The sequence below is a fragment of the Macrotis lagotis genome, chromosome 1 (genome assembly GCF_037893015.1).
Source record: "Macrotis lagotis isolate mMagLag1 chromosome 1, bilby.v1.9.chrom.fasta, whole genome shotgun sequence".
NCBI lineage: Eukaryota > Metazoa > Chordata > Mammalia > Peramelemorphia > Peramelidae > Macrotis > Macrotis lagotis.
This window is the reverse complement of record NC_133658.1, coordinates 805,702,826-805,723,294: the sequence shown is the minus strand read 5'-3', so window position 1 is coordinate 805,723,294 and position 20,469 is coordinate 805,702,826. Positions and strand designations below refer to the sequence as shown.

The following is a 20,469-nucleotide window of genomic DNA, read 5'->3' as shown; positions in this document are numbered from 1 at the left end:
TCTTAATTTTAGTGTCTTCTCTGTTAATTATTTCCTTTTTGCCCTATATATTGCTTGACTATATATAGTTGTTTCCGCCATTAAACTGTTGATCCCTTGAGGGCAGGAACTGTCTTTTACTTCTCTTTATATCCTCAGGACTTAGCACAGTGTCTGTCACATAATTAATAAATATTTGTTGATTGATTAGTTGATAGTTTCCTTATCTGTAAAAGGAAGAACTTAGGCCAGATGGTCTCTAAAGACTTACTATTTCTAAAATCCTATATATGTTAGAAACTCCTCACTCATTTATTACCCTTTAGTTGATATAATTCATTTTAGAATGAAAATATTTCTTCTAGCATCTTAAAATTTCACAAGTAGAGGGACTGGGGGAGAGGAAAAGTCACCTAATTCAACTGCTCCTAGAACAGAAACCCCACTGGACAAGTGGTCATCCATCCACCATCTACTTGTTTACCTCCATTGATTAGAAACTCAGTAGCTAATATCGCAGCTCATTGAAGGCAATATGTGACCTTTGTTTCCTTAAGTAATGATGTATTTAGATAGATAGATAGATAGATAGATAGATAGATAGATAGATAGATACAAATTTCTACTGAATCCACTTGCATATACCTGTAATCTCTGTTTGATGGAGAATGAAGGGGATCAGGGTGAGTGTGACACTCAGGCTGGTGAACATCTTGAGCTCATGAAGTTTTGAGCTACAGTAGGACTAAAGAGGATAGAGCACGTCTGCTAATTTTGACTTCAATATGATTGCACCCCTGGGAGCAGAGAGCCACCAAGCTACCTGAGAAGGGCAAACTGACCCAGGTAAGAAATTGAACAAGGGGCGGCTAGGTGGTATAGTGGATAAAGCACCAGCCTTGGAGTCAGGCGTACCTGGGTTCAAATCCGGTCTCAGACACTTAATAATTGCCTAGCTGTGTGGCCTTGGGCAAGCCACTTAACCCCATTTGCCTTGCAAAAAAAAAAAAAACTAAAAAAAAAAACTAAAAAAAACAGAAATTGAACAGATCTAAGCTCCTGTGCTGATGAGCAGTGAGATGAGACCATGAGTGGCCACTGTAGTTCCAGCCTGGACAATTTAGGAAGACCCATTTTCAAAACAAAAACAAAAAATGTAAGGTTGAATGGAGGATTACCACCATGTATTAGCTTTTCATAAAACTCTAATTTCTCTTTGATAGAGAATGAATTCCACTGGGACTTTATATATACACACTTTGAATCATAAAGTTATGGACTATTAGACAGGACCATAGAATGCATCAGTAGAATGTTAATTCCCTGAGGGCAGTTATCCTTAGATCCCCAGTATCCTGCCCAGAGTAGGTGCTTATGAAATTTTCTAAAATGACTAATATCAGGTCCCATCTCTTTATTTTACTGAGGAAGAAATTGAGACCCATAAAAGTGAATTGACTTGCCCATAGTCACTTCACTTTTTAGTGACAGAGCAAGAATCAGGAAAGTGAAATCAGACTTGAGGATAATGCTCAGATACTAATTATAATTACTCATATATCTACAGCATTTTACAGTTTCCAAAGTGCTAGCTTTGGAACAGTTCTGTGCAGCAATAGGGCAAATATCATTATCACCATAATGAATTATAATTTCCTATTTCAAAGAGTGTCAACTTTTTCCCTCAGATCCCCTCTTCATATCACATTGAACAGAGTTTGAGAAATCCTCATATGAGAAAGCTCTGGTATAAAGGAATCTGACAGTGAACCAGACTCAGCATCATAGATTTTTGAGATGGAAGTAACCCCAGAAGTCATCTAATTCAACTTCATTATTGACAGATGAAGAAACTGATTGTAGTTAAGAACATAATAATAGAGTCATTTTCTAATGGACAAATTCCTCACCTTTGATTTCTTTGACTCCAAATCCAGAATTCTTTCCACCAAGCTTAACTAAAATAATTGATATTTCTATAAGAGATTATAGCTGACAAAATGTATCCTTTTTTTCTTGCTCATTTTACAGATGAGGAAACTAAGGATCAGCAAAGCAATTCATCTCATAAATGGCAGATCTATGATTTAGATTCAGGTCTTTAATATATTAGTGTTAGAATACCTTCATTGTCAAGCATTTTCCTTCATTGCCAGTGTGGAAGGAAAGAACAGGTGAAACCTTGTTACTTTATGCCCTTAAACATGAACGTTTTCCAAATCACAGCTTTCTATCATAACTTAGTTTCATGGTCACTGTTTTTAAGAGGAGAAAAAAAAATAGTTGACTGGAATTTGAGTCAATCAGACTTTATTTGAGAAAGGGTTTGCAGCAGCCTTGAGATGTGGTAACCTCTTCCATGGAGTTCAAATGCTGTGGGGCCCATGAGACACAATCATAAGGCTTCATTACAAGTAATTTATGAGGTCAGCCTGGGAAAGGAAATTTCAGGCAAACTCAGAATCAAGATATCTCTCCATCCCTCCCTCCCCCATCTCCCCATTCCCTTCCTGAAATTGAGAGTTCTCATAAAATGATATAATTTAGTCACCTGGCAGCCTGTTCTCATATAGTGTTTCACAGGATAAAAGGCAAGAGAGAAATTGACCTTTAAAAATATTGTGTTTCAGGCCAGCATATAAAGGTTTTGCAAGTAGTGCGAATGGAGTCAGAGAATTTATTATGGAGAATGGTAAAGGAAAAAAGAAAAAAACTTTTACAAAATGTGTCTTGAGAGGAAGCTGTGCTCCCCAGAGTGACCCCCCAACATGGTTATGCATTATGCAATAGTTCTATTTCAGGAGCCCCCACAATTGCTGGATGAGTCTGGCTTGCTGCAGCCCACCTGTGGAGGGGGCTGTCATGTCCATACAACTTTGAGAAGACTTAGGATTGTAAAGAGACTAATGGATTCATTCTGCAATGCCTATGACAAAGTAAACTTGCAAGCTAATTTTCCCAAACTCCCTTTTCCTGTGAGGTCTAACTAAATACAGTGAAAATGAAATGAATATACTTTTCTGCCATAGATTGTGGCTCAGGGTAATAGAGTGCTAGAGTTAGGTGGGAGGCATTCTGGAAACATCATAGAATTGTAGAATACAGAATGTTAGAGCAAGAAGACATCTTAGAACAAAGAATTTCAGAGGTGAAATAAAACATAGAACATAGACTATTGGTCCTAAAAAGAGACTATAGAATGTGAGAGGTTAGAAAGAAATGAAAGAGCATGGACTATTAATGTTAGAAAACACCTTAGTTAAGACATTTAGATGACAAAGTGTTAGAAAATGGAAAGTAAGAGCTAGAAAGGATTGACTAGCATAGAATCATAGTGCTGGAAGGTATGTTAGAACATAGATTTATAGAAATAAAAGGAATCTTAAAATATGGAACATTAAAACTAGAAAGGATTTTAGAATGTAAAATATTAGAGCTGGGTGGCACAATGGATTGAGCACTGGGTTTGGAATCAGGAAGATTCATCTTCCAGAGTTCAAATTCAGCCTCAGACACTGAAAAACTGTGTGACACTGACAAATCACTTAATCTTGTTTGCCTCAGTTTCCTCATCTGTAAAAATGAACTGGAGAAGAAAATAACAAAATATTTCAGTACCTTTGCCAAGAAAACCTCAAATGGAGTCATGAAAAGTCAGACATGACCAAAACAACTGAACAAAAATAAATGCTTATTCTCCTCCTCTCCCCACCTTAGAGGTCATTTTAGTCCAATTCCTACAAAGTCTTGAGATTTTTTTTCACTATTCTAACTTCTGGTCATACAGTTTCTACTCCAAGACATTAAGTGACAGAGCATTCAATAGCTCCTAAGGTAGATCATTTTCTATGTTTTTGACAAGTCTTCATCTTAAGAAATTTGATTTTCCCAAAGAAATTTTTCTGCTAACAATCATATCAGCCAGGTGTTGAAACTGTCAGTCTCCTTCATGGCTACACTGCTTCTCTTGGATTAAATTGGATTCTGTTAGGAATCAAGGTCAGACTTCTTGAAGCTTCTTAACCCCCAAACTAACTGAAATATTTCCCTTCAAGTGTCATCCATCCAGATCTATATTCTGGGAAAATCTTCTAAATGGATCACCCTACTTTGATGGAACAGATTTGTTTTAGGGTCTTTCTCCAATGACTAAAATATGTTTTTAAAGAATTGCAAGTGACCCATTAAGAAATGGCAGTCCATTTACAGCAGAGTCAGAGACCTCATTTGGTATAAAAGAGAACCTTCTTCCCAGAGAGTCATTTTGCCAATAACTCATCATATTGCCTTGAGTAAATCTCTGCTTCTTACTGGACCTTTTTTCTCTTCTTTATAAAATGAGGAAGTTGGATTAAAGCAGGGGTTCTTAAGCCTTTTTTGTGTCATGGACATATTAGCAATCTGATGAAGTCTGTGGACCCCCTCTCACAACAATGCATTTAAATGCATAAAATGAAATATTTTACAAAGGAAAGCAATTATATTGAAATAGTTATCAAAATATTATTTAAAGATGTGAATCCCTTAAAGTTCCCTTTCAATTCTAACTTGGCACCTCATAAAATCCCTAAGTTGTGTCCAGCGGAATGATGTTGTTAGATTTTTAAGGGAACCTATTTGGCCAAACCTTTACATTTATCTGATAGAGGTGGGGTGTCTAATGAGAGAATTGGCTTGAGGAAGAAGACCTATTAATCCCCCACCCTCTCCAACTACCACCCATTCAGAAAGCTATAAAGTAGAAATATTTATGTTGTTTTTTCTGTTATTAATACTTTATCAAGATTTGCACAATTCTTTTCTGAAAAGGGGCAGCATGATATACTGGAAAGGGCATTAAATCCAGACCCAAAGACTTAATTTTTGAATCCTGGATTTTTTTGCTGATTAACTGATTTTGTACAAGCCACTTCCTTTCTCTGGGCCTCCATTTCCTCCACTGTAAAATGACAGGGCTGCATTACCTCTAAGTGGCTTCTTTTTGATAGGAGGCAAATGTTAAAAGGCCTGGTGTTTGCTATCTTATTATTCTTTTCTTTCAGTTAACTTCCATGTTCCTCAGATTCTTTTCTTAATAAGGAAATGACAAATAGCCCATTTTCTCATGGGTCATAGCAGGTATGTTTTCAGATTTCCTAAAGCCATAAAAATGAATTCATATGCACCAGCTAAATTTATGAGCCTTCCAGACCAAAGGGTATTATTTATTGAGGTCCAAGTGTAGCATAGAGAAAGACCCCTGAATTTGAAGACAGCAAACCTGCATTCAGACCCTGAGTTTGTCACAAATTGTATGATCTGAGTCAAATCACTTCCTTTCCCTGGGCCTCAATTTCTTCCTCTATAAAATAAATTGAAGTTGGTCACTTCTAAGGACCTTCCTAGATCTCATGTTCTCTAATTTCTTTGCATCTTTGGAGATAAGAACAAAACTAAATCTAAGCCACCATGTAATAGTTATGGCTAATTTTTTTTTTCCACAAGGCAATGAATGGGGTTAAGTGGCTTGTACAAAGCCACACAGTTAGGTAATTATTAAGTGTTTGAGGTTGGATTTGAACTCAGGTACTCCTGACTCCAAGGCCAGTACTCTATCCACTGCACCACCTAGCTGACCCTGACTAAATATTTTTAATGGCACTTCAAGTTTTTGTCTTCAATTTCCTGACACCTCTAAAAAACTGAATTGGAGGGGGGGGGGGTTGAGGCCAAAGGGCATCAGCAAAGGAAGGGGAACTAATAATATGAAGATTTGGGTACTATTGCTATCATCAGCCTTTGATCTTCAGCAAATCAGATAGTTCACCTCTCAAGCTTCAGATTCTCTAGGGGTCAAATAAGTGACTTGGATTAAGGTGATCTTTAAAGTCCCTCTCAGCTGAATATGGCATGTTTTGTCTTCTTTCTAAGTTTTAACACTCTGCATTCTTTGTTGTTGAGTCATTTCAGTCCTGTCTGACTCTTCATCCACCCCATTTGGGGTATTCTTGGTGAAGATATTAGAATGGTTTGCCATTTCTTTCTCCAACTCATTTTACAGATGAGGAAACTGGGGCAAAGAGGGTGAAGTGTCTTGCCCAGGGTCACTCAATGACAAAGTGTTTGATCCTGGATTTGAACTCTTGAATATGATTTTTTCTAACTCCAGGCCAGGCCTTCTTATCTTCTGTATCTCCTAGTTATGTTCTTTGGACCATCCCAGCTCCAACAATCACATAAACTAGCATCCCTTCCTGACATTCTGTGTTCTAAAACTCCTTTTAGCTCTAACATTCTACATTCTAAGGTCCATGTCACTGCTTAACATTCTGTGTTCTGAGACCCTTTCCAGCACCGATATTCTATAACTGGCACAAGAATTCATCCATTTCATTCCTGATGATTGCTTAAGTAATCTCTACCAAGCATCTTATTCTTTGAAGGCAAAAAGATGATTCTTCTTTAGGACATTGAGTATTAGGAACTTAAATACACAATACATTAGATATCTTTACCATTTCCTCCTCTGATTCCCCCAATCATGAGACCCTGGGGAAGCCTTCCTGATTGCATTGCCTTGGATATGGCACCATGTCTCCATTCCAGACCCAGGAAGGTTTTGTAATGGTCCTGGAATCATAGACACACCTGCATAGAGTTTCTCCTTTTCTTCCTTTAGGTCAAGAACCAAATTACAAAGTGAGTTTTCCCACCCACAAATCCCACTCTCTGTACCCATTCTTAGAGTACTTCCAGAAAGAAATGAAGAGTATGTCGAATGAGAAATGAATGAAGGAAAGAAAGTTGGGAGAGTGGAGGCGGGGGAGAAACATGATAGTTTTCTTCAGATACTCAGGTTTGTTGCATGGAAGAGAAATTCAACTTCTACTAGGCTTCAGAGATAGACATAAAAGGAAAAGGTGAGAGTGTGAGAAAAAAAGTCAGACTAATTATTTGGCAAAATTTACAGCAATTTAAGTATCCAAAATTGGAATGGGCTTCCCCAGGAGGTATTGGGTTCCCCAGCAGAGGAATTCAAGTATGGAAAGCTGAATAAACAAACAGCAAATCAACATGCATTTATTAAGCACCAAACTATATGCTGGACATTGTGCTAAGTGATGGTTTAGAAATACAACAAATGAAGCATTTCCTTCTCTCCAGGGGATTATGCTTTTATAGGAAAGGCAACAAAAGCATAAATAAATATATACAGGATAAATATAAGGAGAATAAATACAAATACATGTGTTGGAAATGTTGCAGACTGGTTTTCTATTTGGCTCAGAGTTAATCTAGACAGCCTCTGAGATTTTCAGCACTGAGATTCTGTGACTCTTAAATGAAAAGAATTTGTGACCAGGTGTAGTAAAACAGATGTTAGTGAAGTCACTGTGTTCCATGGGCCAGAAGGGAAATGCTGATCGGGTCCTGATGGTGATGAAATCTCCCACAGAAGTTCTCTCAGAGCCACCTCACACATCACCTTGTTGCAGCTGCTTTGATTTCTCCCCAAACTCATCTGTGTTTTTTTAACTGAGTTGCCTCAAATGGGGGTGGGGAGGGGATAAGGTGGGAGTGGGAGCAGGGAAAGCAACTAACTTCCTGGTTTCCTAGCTCAGCCTCCTGGAAAAATAGAAAATACATTAGTTGCTCTTCCTTTAAGATTTTAGAGAGTTTTTGTATAAAAATCAATAGCTACCATCATTCATATTCAGCTTACCCTCACCAAGGAAATGTCTTAAAAGCAAACCCAACATATAATCAAGCCCTATTTATATGACTTTTAGGCTCCTCAGATGCCCATGCTGGCTTCCTAATGTATGCATTTCCTACAAGATGTATCTCCTCCATCCTTGGGTCCATTTTTCATAATCATTTGTGAATCTGCTCCCATTATACCACAGACTCCTCAGACAACTCTGAATAAATGGACAGCCCTCCTTTTAAGGAAGGATGGTGAACTGAGAGTAGTATAAGGGGTAGGAAGAATCATCCTCAGCTATTTTCAGACAATTTTTTAGATTTGGCATAGAGAACTCATTCCAAATAAATTCTAATCATTTTTCTCGAGGAGAAGTATTAGGAAGTGAGCAATCATGTAAATAGGAATGAGTCAACAAAGGTTTGCTTAACACTAACATGGTCTTCTTGGGCTTGTATTTGATTATATGACTTTTTAATGCTTGTTGTCTTAATTTGATCTGATGTTCCCTAGAAGTGGTCATCCCAGATGTTACCTTGAGGGTATTTCTGGGCTCTCTGGTTCCTCACCATAGGGTAGTGTCCTAAGGACCCTCCCCCAAGACAACCTTGCATACCATAGAGGTCTTTCTTTCAAAGAGGTCTCCCCCACCCCAAGCTTGCTTCAGGCACTGGAATTAGCAGTTAAAACCATGATCCAAACCTGTGACTTTAATGATATAAGCAATCAATAAGCATTTATTAACCGCCATCTTTGTGCATACACACTATGCTTAGAACTAAAGATATCTCCCTTTATTACCAATGCAGACCAGCAGTTTGTTTTTAGAATATTGTGTGGGGTGCTGAACTGTATTAGAGATGGAACCAAGATGATAGCTAATTAAGTGGCATATCTAACCCTGATCTGACTCCAAGTCTCATGTTGCTGGGTTTAGTTGTTTTTGCTGCTGCTGCTGCTGCTGCTGTACGAGGCTATCTTTATATAATATCCTTCCCCTGAGGTATGGGCATCTTCAGTTATATGAAAGTTAAGCCATTCAACAAGTAAATAGAAAAGTCCTATATACAAGACCATGTTTTTGTAAGACATTGAAGATTTAAAAAAATACATGATTGTTTCCCTAAAGTCTAATAGTGGGAATTCAGCTCACACAAAAATAAAGAATGATATAAGGTATTGGAGAGTATCAGCACTTGAAAAGACAGGTCTTTTAAAATTTTTTTTTTATTTTTATTTAAGGCAATGGGGTTAAGTGACTTGCCCAAGGTCACATAGCTAGGCAACTATTAACTATCTGAGGCTGGATTTGAACTCAGGTCCTCCTGATTCCAGGGCTGGTACTCTATCCACTGGTGCTCTATCCACCTAACTGCCCCCTTAGGACAGATCTTTTAGACCAAACAGTACCATGTCACCTCTACAACAGCCCTGAGAAGATGTCATTCCACCTTCTATTCCAAACTTCCAGTAATGTAGAGATCACTACTACCTCTTTTGCTGCCTCTTCTGGAATTCTTTGGATGTTTTTCATTCTTTTTGAGTCAAAATCTTCTCTTCAATATTCCCTTTCATCCTGTCCCCTTTTTCCATCATCCTCCCCACCCAACCAACACTATTCCTAATTCTACTTTCTAGGACCAACCTAAACTGGTGAAATTCCTTTTTTCTCATGTTAACTTTTGAAATAATGGAAGGCAGCTTGTTAGACCCTGGCTAAGGTTTCTCCTTCCCAGACCAAATATCTTCATTTTCTTTAATATATGCCTGAACGTGGAATGTACCAAGGACAAAGGCAAGATCTAAGGGGGGGGGGTGGTGTTAGAAGAGTGTTTGAGTAGGTAGGAACTAGTCTTTAACTAGGGAAGTTTGCATGGCACCCAAGTTGGGCCTCAAAGGATTTCAGTGGTCAAAAGTGAAGGGCAATAAAGGTGACCACATCTGGGCTTGCCAGAGCTCACCCATTGTCCCCCAGAATTCTTGCATGTCACTCTCAACAGGCCCAAACTAGTTCCATGTGTATTATTTACACATGTGGTTACTGTCCATAGCAAAGATACTAATAAGCAGTGAAAATGTCTTTAACATGGGCAGGAAGAAAATGTGGAACAACTCACAGACTATTCAGTCTGCCCTATATCATATATCTGAAAGTTCTTTGTCAACTCTTTAAGTGCCATATAAACAGGACTTATCAGGATTATCAGCCCTGCAAGGCAGGTGGTGTATCATTATCACAATTTTAGAGAAGGGGAAACTAGGATTCAGAAAGATTAAATTATTTACCCAAGGTCATAGGGTGGATGATGGAGACAATTTTGAATCAAAACATATAATCCCTCCTGGAGTAAAACTTTCCTTAGGGGAAAAAGCTGTCTCTTGTTCATATTTGTTGAAGCACCCAACCAGAAGACCTTGAATATTGTAAGCAAAAGGTAATTTAAAGAGCTCTGAATTTAAGGATCAGAAAATCTGAGTTCAAGTTTCACTTTTGCTACTTAATAAGCTGTATGATCATGAGCAAGTGCCTTCTACTTACTGGGCTTCATTCATTTTCTTCCTTTTTCCTGGGATGATTGAACTGAATAATCTCTGATTCTGTGAATTAATAAATAAATAAATGATCGATTAATGAAAGAATGCAGTGCTGTGGTTAGATTGTGTATGGATAAGAGAGCTGAAACACCCCCCACCCACCCCCACACACACACACCCAGGATGCTAACCTACCTCCCTAGACACAATCAATAAACTTTTATTAAATGTGTCATGACACTTTTCTTAAGTCAGTAATTTTGCTAGAAGTCAAAGATATAAATTCTATTTTATAAAGAAGCCATCCAATCTCAATGACCTTAAATTCTTACTGGGAAGAAATCCCCATTACCCTCATCTTCTCTGTCTCCCCTACCTAAGAAGAGAAAATTGAAAAGGTCTTTAAGGTAGAGAGAAAAGGAGAAAAGTGAAAAATTCTTGGGAGTGAGAAGAGTGAATAAAATAAAATAAAATAAAAGTTTTTTTCAAAAACTTTTAGTCAGAAATCTGTGGAAAGCTATTGAGGGTTGAGAGAAGCACCATTTCCTTTAAAGCCCAATTTAGATGCTCCCTCTTCCAATAGAAACTTTAGAGATTATTTAGTCACTCCCATTCATTTTATAGATGAGAAAACTGAAGCGATCAGGAACACAGTGATTTGTCAGGGTGGTCCAGCAGAAATATGATCTGAACCCAGGACTTCTGACTCAAACATTTAATTAATAAATGAATATTTATTATGTACCAGCCACATGTGCTAAGCAATGGAGTATGAAAGGAGGTTAAAAAGTCCCTGCCCTCAAAGGAACTTACAATCTTAATGGATTCCAAAGTCAGCACTTTCTTTTATTCTTATTTTTGTTTCCCTCAAAAAATGCCTCTTTCTCATGATGTTATTTAAATGTTTCTTTGTACTTAAGATGTCCATTATATTAGTTAATATTTATAACCTAAAAACACCCTAAAGTTCTATATTATCCATTATGCACCTTCATCCTTAGATCTCAAATAGCATCTTGTTTTGCCCACTCTCTAGTGGACTCATTATTTAATATTGGTCATTATCACTGTCTGGGGTTCTTTTCTCTCCCTTTCAGACTAATGCTTGAAATCTAGCTTTCAGATAACACTTTGGGGCAGATAAGTGAACCTGAAGTCAGGAAGACAAGAGTTCAAATTTGTCCTCAGACACAGACACATAGTAACCATTTGACCCTGAATAAGTCACTTAACATTTTTGCCCCAATTCCTCATCTTTAAAATGAGTTGGAGAAAGAAATGGCAAACCATTAGAATGGTTTTGCCAAGGAAATACCAAATAAGGTTATGAAAAGTCAGAAATAACTGAACAACAACAAAGATAGTACTTTAAAGTTTACATAGCCCTTTGCATGATCTATCTCTTTTGTTACTTAAATAACCTGTGTGGTAGGTGCTATTATTTTTCTCATTTTACAGATGAGAAAACTGAGGCAATTAGAGCCTCAAATTTCCCAGGGTCACACAGCTCTTAAGTGTCTACGGTAGGATTTTAATTCAGATCTTGTTTACCACAGTTTCAAGACTTTATCAATGCACCACCTTGATACTTCATTATGCATTCAATTAATATTTATTTTATTTTTTTTTTAGGTTTTTGCAAGGTAAATGGGGTTAAATGGCTTACCCAAGGCCACACAGCTAGGTAATCATTAAGTGTCTAAGGTCAGATTTGAACTCAGGTACTCCTGACTCCAGGGCCGGTGCTCTATCCACTGTGCCACCTAGCCGCTCCTCAATTAATATTTATTAAATGAATGAATACTCTCTCATTGTAAACACTTAGTTAATACTGGCTGCCTGTCTGCCACCTATAAAACTGCAATTCAAATTTTAAAAATTTTTTTAATTTACTATGCTAAAAACAGAGAAAATCTTTTTCTACAATGGAGAGATAACAGAGACAAAGGAGAAGAAGTTTCTTGGAATAGGTGACTATTGAGCTCAGTCTTAAAGAATGAATAGAATTTCAACATTTGGAACTGGGGAATAGGAAGAAAGAGGAGGGTATTTCAGACCTAGACATGGGCAAAAATACAGGAAAGCTTGAGATTTGTTTGGAAGATAAAATAAACAAAGGAGAATGCAATAAGATTACTTTAGAAAGGCAGGGTGACAACAGATTTTTGGAGGGTCTTTAATGTTAGGCAGAGGAGCTAGGATTTTTTTTTTCCCTAATAGATAAGAAAGATCCATTGAAGATTTCTGAGCTGAAGAGGGATGCCAAAAGAGGTTTCCATTAAGAGATATAAGATACACAGGATGGATTGGGAATGAGGCGTCTGGGTCTAGAGTCAGGGAGATCAGTTAGGGAACTCTCAGTTGTAACAATCCTAGCAAAACCATAACAAAAGCTGGGATGAGTCTCTTCCCAGAATCCAACCCACCACTAGGTGTCTAGAAGGTAGGTCCCCCTTGAAGTTGATTTTAGCCTGGAGAAACATGTGTAATTTGCATAATTCTAAAAAATTCTGCATAAGTCTCCCATGTGGAAGACTAGATTCTAGAACTAATTTGCATTAACTGGGGGAGAGGATCTCCTAGGTTCAAAGATATGAGGTAGTCTAATGTAGTAGTGGTACCAGGTATGTGATTCATATGACTTGCATTTGAATATCTTGCTGTGCTATTGTCTAACTTATAACTTGGACAAAATATACAAAAATAGCCATGATTCATAATTATTTACCCCTTTCAAAGTTAATTATTTATTTTTTACAGTATCTCTCTCTCCCTCTTTCCCCAATTGAACAATTAAATAATAACAGGGGTGTCTAGGTTGTGTAGTGGATAGAGCACTGGCCCTGGAGTCAGGAGTACCTGAGTTCAAATCTGGCCTCAGACACTTAATAATTACCTAACTGTGTGGCCTTGGGCAAGCCACTGAACCCCATTTGCCTTGCAAAAAACTTTAAAAAAAAAAAAGCAACAGATAAAACTGATGATGCAAAGTGTGGCAAAATAAATTCTGGCATTGTCTGCATTCAAAAATATATTTTTATATTTTAAGACCATCACCTTTATGCTAGGCCTTGGAATGGGGTGGTGCTTTATATTCTGCCCTTTAGACTTGTTTTTGATCTCTATATCACTTTAAAGTTTAAGAAGAAAATCTCCCCAGACCTCAGGTTCTTTTTCTGTAAATTAGAGTTAGAAGATTATTGCTAGATTATTGCTTCCAGTTCAAAATTCCCTATGATGCTTCCTTTCCAAATGAACAACCACTATATGTCCCAGGACTGGGAAGATACCACATGCTTAGATATGATCCCATCTTCTCTCCCAACCCACGTGTCCAGCATGCTTCCTTTCAACCAACACCTGTCAGACATTACTTAAACACGTAATTACAGCTGGAGCTGAAAGCAATTTGCATCTGAGTATTGATGCAAGCCTGACAGGTTTTCTGGCCCCTTCCATAATTCTGCGGCAAGGGGCCATCATTCAATCGCAGCAGACTTAGAAGCTGACCATTAAATCAGCTGGCACAATTGAAAGGCCGTGAAAAGTCACGGCTAATTTGAAATTTTATTAGCTCTTGGACTGCTCTCGTTTACCTCAGAATCAGTCTCAGGAAACCAGTTCTTTGGGTCCTTCTGGAAATTGTGATTCCTCCCACTTGCAGGGGTTTCAAAATAGTCCAGACTGTGAATGTTGGAAGTATTCCTTTCACCCTGGGGGGATGGTTATTGGACCCTAATAAACAAATAAATGAGTATTGGAGAATTTTATGGGATGATTTTCAGAGGAATGTATTAATTTCTATGGTTTACCAGTCAACAAAGAGTCTCACATGATATAATATTAGAACATGAGAAGTGAAAGGGACCATAGAATGTTTATTAGGACAGAGTGTAGGTTGAGGCACAGTTGAAAGAATAATGGGTCTGCAGCGATAAGACTTGTGATTATAGCCTTCTTCTGCCTCCACCTGTGTGACCTTGGACTTGGCTCTTATTCTTCGGACCTTAGTTTCTGCATCTGTAACATGAGGGTGTTGAACTGTTAGACCATGAGATCCTCCCTACTATGCTTTCACTTTCCCACTCATTTCCTGTGTGACCTTGGGCTAGTGATCTGCACTAGAGATCTAGCTGACTCTGTAGAGATAGGTTTCATATCTGGCTAGAAAAACTGAGCCTCTGGAAGTCTATGAAGTAAGCGCTGTCCAAGGTCCCTTTATACTCTGAGGATCGGGTCCCTTTCATCTCTGATACTCTCTGTTTGGTGTTCTAACATTCTGTGATTCAAGCTCCTTCCAACTGTAATAGTCTGCGAACAGCAGTTCTATTTTTTTTAAATGAGCCCCAGAATGGTTAAGTGATATGTATAAGGATCATATGTAGAAGAAGGATGGGTCCCTAAGAGCAGAAGCCATTAATTAGAGTGTCCGAATCTCCATTTAACTCAGGAAAGAATGTTGCATCTCCAAGCTGTCTTGCCTATTTGGTGCATATAACCTCATCCATTTAGTGGGCTGTGCTCCGGAGGGAGGGTGAGTGGAAACATCATCCTCAGATGCACAGATGCCAATTTTGCAGAAACACCAAGTACCTACCTCCTTGTCTCATGGCCTCTATGCCTTAGTCCCGCTGAGGGCCTCTGCATAGACAGTCAGAAAGAGGGAGCAGGTTGCGGTCAGCCTCTGGAACGAGGCGCATGGGTGATTTCATCTCAACTGAAGCTCTAATCTTGGCTGAACTCCTGCATGAAAATAATTTAAAGAGAGTAGAGTGGTGGGATGTGTACCATGTTTTTATAACTAAAGCTTCATTGGAGAAGATACATGTGCATGACCCCTACCTGCTTTGTAGAAAACAGCTAAGAAAATAAGTCACTCTTTCTCTCATTTAACAGATATGTACTAAGTTCCTCCTAAACAAAGACATTTTATAGGGAGAATACAAAGAAGAGTAGGATAGATAAAGATCCTGGCCCTCATCAACCTCATGTTCATGAAAGTAGAGGTTTGGGGGAATATGATAAGTACACAGTGAATTAGGATACAGGGGAGAATATGAAATGTGGGACAAGAGAGGAGTAGAGATCATTCAGAATATCAAAAGAAATTTCCAGTTCAAGAAATCTAGGAAGACTTCATGGAGAAGCTAAATCTTGATGGACAGTAGAGATTAGAGAAGCAAAACAGGAAGCAAGTGTTTCAGACAAATGAACAAGAAAACAAGGAGAGAAAAAGAAATGATTGTCAAGGAAACTTTCTGATGGAAAGATAGGGGGAAAATAGTCATGCCATAATGAGATTTGCAAATCATTCTCCTCTTGTCCTTCCTTATTGAAGAAGGCCAAAATGCGGTACTATGTTTGAGACAAATTATAGTGTGTCTGTCTGTGGCTGCTTACTGCTCAGTCCAATGTGAACTTGCAGTGCTCTACAGGTCAGGCACAAATATTCCTTCTGAACACCTGGAGTTCCTCCGTTATGGAACTCACAAAGAATAAGATGCATTGATTTTCAGTTTCTGGTAAGGAACATGAACAGAGTCATAGAGTAATTAGTATTCTTATTAAGTAAAAATTTTTGATATATAAAAGAACTGAAAGGTGCAAACTATCCTGCAGAATCCCCAAAGTAACTGCTCCAGAATGAGAGTAGCCAACAATCTTCAGATCCTAAAAATCCCTAATAAATTCTTCTCAGACTTCAGAAAGTTAGATTAAGTTAAGCAGTCACAAATAACAATCTAGAGAAAGAGAAATATGTTGCAACTAGTTGGTTTAGTGTTTTTAATCTTACTTCAGTGGCAACTAGTTGGCGCAGTGGATAGAGTTCCTGCCCTAGAGTCAGTAGACCCTGAGTTCAAATCCTACCCCAAACACTTAATAATTACCTAGGGCAAGTCACTTAACCCCACTGCCTTACAAAAAAGCAAAAACAAACAAACAAATCTTGTTTCATATTCTAACTCCTTTAGGATAGAAATCATTATTTTAATGATTGACATGTTGTGACCCCATTTGGGGTTTTCTTGGGAAAAAAATACTGAAGTAGTTTGCCATTTCCTTCTTCAGCTCATTTTACAGATGAGGCAACTGCAGCAGACAGGTTGAAGTGACTTGCCCAGAGTCACACAATTATGTGTCTGAGGCCAAATTTGAATTAAAAAATATGAGATTTCATAATTTCAGGCCCAGCACCATATACTATGACACCATCTATAATTATACAAAGAATTAAATAGTGTATTCTACTGAAATATATGTATTATACTGAAAAGAGAACTGTATTCAAAATCAGAAGAACCAAGTTTGAGTCCCAGCTTTACCACTTAAACCTATGAGATTTGGGGTAAGTTATTTTTGCTCTGAAATCCTCCCATTCCTCCTTTCCAAGATGAGGTTTGATTAGACATCTTAAGGTGTCTTCTGGTTCTGGCCCCTATGTCTTTGGGATCTCTCCCCTTAGCCTGGGAACTCTTTCAGAGCAGGGGCTATCTTTTGCCTTTCTTGATATCCTTGGGCACATAGGATTGACTACCTACCTACCTGCCTGCCTAAGGTAATTCCTGAATAGTCCTGAATAGTCAGGCTTAGGGTGGAGCACATCCATACTCAATAAGCAACACCCTCTGGTCTTTCCACAGATGGCTTGGTGGATTGCATGGACCCCGACTGCTGCTTACAGCCCCTGTGTCATATCAATGCTCTTTGCTTGGGTTCACCTGACCCTGTGGACATCATCCAGGAGACACAGGCCCCCGTATCCTCACAGAATCTGCGCTCCTTCTATGACCGCATCAAGTTCCTTGTGGGAAAAGACAGTACACACATTGTCCCTGGAGAGAATCCCTTTGACGGAGGGTAAGTAGTTCATATCTATAGTACTTTCCTCACCATGATCCTGTGAGACAGAGAAAGCAAGAATTATTATGTCCCTTTTGCAGGTGGGAGAAATGGAGGCAATTAGCAGGGAAATGACTCAACCATGGTGAACGCTATTAATTTCAGAGCTGAGATATGAATCTTGGTTACAAATCCTATGTTTATGTCATCACATTATCCTACCTCAGGGCCAGGTAGAGAGATTCCAGGGGAGAGGATTAGAATGACAACAAGGACCACAACCCTGGGAACCTTCAGGTAGAAAATAGATAGGAGTATTCCAGTTGTTAACAACAAAGGATAATTTCTACATAGCAAGAAGGGCAAGCTCTATTTTTGGAAGGAATTTTGAAGAACATTCAGTCTAGCCTTCTGTCCCTTCTACTGCCCTTCTCCTTCCCCACTCACCCCAGTTCTCTTGCTGTGGTCCCTTATGAAACATTCCTAACTAAAGGTCTTCTAGCCTTTGCTCAAAGACATCATTATGGACATCTGATTATCTCCCATCCCAAGCATCACCTTCCACTACCAGACAGCTCTGAGCTCTGAATGTTAAAAGTTCTTCCTCAGATGGAGCTAAAATATGCTTTCCTGTGAGTTGAGCCCCCCAGTCCTAGTTCTGTCCTCTGGAGCCACACAAAATAATTTGTCAAAGTGACTGCTGGAATTTAGCTGCTTGAACTCTCCTCATCACATCCTGGGCTGCCTGGTTTCTTAATTGATGCTTAACGGGCCAGATAACAGCTTGGCTCTACTTTGGCAGCTTGGAGAGACAGACAGACAAATTATGAAGTAGAAAGAATACAGAACTGTGTATCCCCATGAAACAGATGAGGAAGCCAAGAACTTATTGTCATTGTTTTTCAGTTGTATCTGATTCTTAGTGACCCCATTTCAGGTTTCTTGGTATGAGTTCTAAAGTGATTTACCATCTCCTTCTCCAGCTCATTTTGCAAATGAGGAACTGAGGCAAACATGATTAAGTGACTTGGCCAAGAACAAACACCTAGTAAATGTCCTGAGTCCTAATTTGAACTCAGGTCCTCCCAACTCCAGTTCCAGTGCTCCATTCCCCGCACCATCTATCTGTGTCTACATTGTAGACTTCTTCCTCTATAAAGTAAATGCTTTGACCTTGATGCCTCCTAAATTCAATTCTTGCTCTGACTTTGGGGGGTTCTGAGATCCTCTTTGTTAAGATTTCTTCTCATTCTGAGATCCTATTCACTAATATAAAATCTCTTCCTAGACTGATAAATGGTGGTTCTGCAATTCTCTAGACAGTTGATTGGCTTGGAATCTGTCTGGTGAGCCCTTGGGGGAATCTCATCAGTAGTATAATCATGGCCTTCCCTTTCAGATACTTAGAGGTAACTTTTCTAGGTGTGTAGTTAATTTAATAGTCCTATCCTTCTCAAAATGTGATGTGCTTTCAGACTATTTTGGGCACCATCATGAGCTATTTATTTTTGCCCTGCTCTGTTCACTGATCTGACAAGAAGCCTTCAACAGAGTTTCTACTTAGAGTCAAAGCCATTTGATAATAAAAACACATCTAGCAATGTAAGCATGGAGTGCCTTATTGAGTATCATTTGCTGTGACCATCTGTTCAGTAGATTCCCATGGCTATTATTAAGAATAACTATCTAGTCATCCTGACTATCAAGGATGAGGTGTGACGATGAAGTCGTGAGACATCCAGATAAACATTAGACAACCAAATTAGGGGGTGCTGCTTTAAAGGACTCTCTAGTCCCAATTATAAACCATGTAAGAAACCCATTCTGAATTAGAAATTCTTAGCCTTTTGGCAGTCTGGTGAAGGCAGATGATGTTAGTCCTTTGTTCTTGAAGAAGATCGTGACATCAGGGAGAGTACATGAATTGGATTTGAGTGAGAGGGGCTTAGGCTGTCACCAGCCTCACTTTCTCCTGCAGAGTCATATGGACCCAGTGGCCAGAAATGAATTAGGATGACTGGAAATGGCCCTGGATGCACGCAATCAGGGTTAAGTGACAAAGCCAGTAAGTATCAAGTGCTGAGACTGGATTCGAACTCCTATTCTCCTGACTTCAAGGCCAATGTTCTATCCACTGTACCATCTAGCCTATGTATCTCCTCTCAGAATAACATTTTTAAATAAAATGAAGTAAGTAAAATGAGAAAGAAGCCAATATATTGAAATGCATTTCTCAAAAATTTTTTAAATTCATGGACCCCTGTTTAACCCCCCCCCCCCGGATAAATTAATGTTTAATACTCTCAAATTATTTTTGACTCAAAATGACTCAATTATTGACCGCACTTAGCTCCAAATACCTTTTGACCTTTTCAAAAAAAATTAAACATGCCGTCATAGGGGAAGATTTACCTTCACAGAGAAATAGGGCAAAAGAATGTTCTGAAGTTCCTGACTGTGACCTCCTAGAGGATCTTGCCTTTAGAAAAAAGGAAAGTGTTTGAAGGAAAAAGAATCAAACTACAAGTAATGCCCTTAGGCACTTAAATTATACTAAGCTAATTCTCCTTGTTCTTCAGTCCTGAGCTCCTCAGTGGGACCAATTTTGATAATGCAAGCAAGCAAACCACCCCAGAATAACTTTTCTATCTAAGAGATGTTACAAGATGTTGGACTAGATTAAGAAAGATACCTGGAAGGATCTCAACTCACCAATCATAGGATAGTTCTCTGTTCAAACAGTCCCTTCCTTTTCTTTATTTCATTTTTTTCAGTCCATTCTGCAGCTGTCCAATGATGTAAGACTAGCTTCAGAAATGATAGATATAGGCTATTATAACAAAAAGGATGATTGCTACTATTATTATCACTTTAAATATTGATTATATAATGTAGGAAAAATTGTAGGAGGTATTCTTAGAATTCAGGGCAACTGGGTGGCACAGTATGATAAAGTATCAGGTCTAATCAGAAAGACTCATCTTCCTGACCTCATATATGACCTCAAACACTATTAGCAATGTGAGCCTAGGAAAGTCACTTCACTCTGTGTGCCCCAGTTTCCTCATCTGTAAAGTGATCTGGAAAATAAAATGACAAACTGTTACAGAATCTTTGCCAAGAAAATCCCAGAAGGGAGGTCAAAGAGTTGGACATGACTGAAAATGACTATACAACAAAAACAAAAATTCTTAGATAATTGGTACAAGAGTTTTTGATACCATACAAAACTAGCATTAAGGAGGGGGGGAAAGGGGGAACTACCTGAAGATACAGTTATACACACTCTCACTAGACTCCTCTCTAGTATAGCAAAAACAACCCACAATCTAGCCATGAATCATTTTGCCTCTGAAGTCTGTGACCTCTTTCCAGAGAGGCATGCTGTATTTCCGTAGCAGTGCTCCAGAGTCAAGATTGGTCACTGCAAG

At 38.6% G+C, this 20,469-nt stretch overlaps 1 protein-coding gene across 7 annotated transcripts in view; it reads left to right on the top strand.

Annotated features, from left to right (window-relative positions):
• The window catches only part of TENM4 (teneurin transmembrane protein 4), a 1,252,272-nt gene that overhangs the window by 1,109,673 nt on the left and 122,130 nt on the right, over window positions 1-20,469 (top strand). For all 7 annotated transcript variants that reach the window (XM_074216997.1, XM_074217000.1, XM_074216995.1 and 4 more), the window contains one exon: window positions 16,840-17,056. In XM_074216997.1, the coding sequence (XP_074073098.1) occupies window positions 16,840-17,056 (217 nt within the window). The remainder of the gene's footprint in view (window positions 1-16,839; window positions 17,057-20,469) is intronic.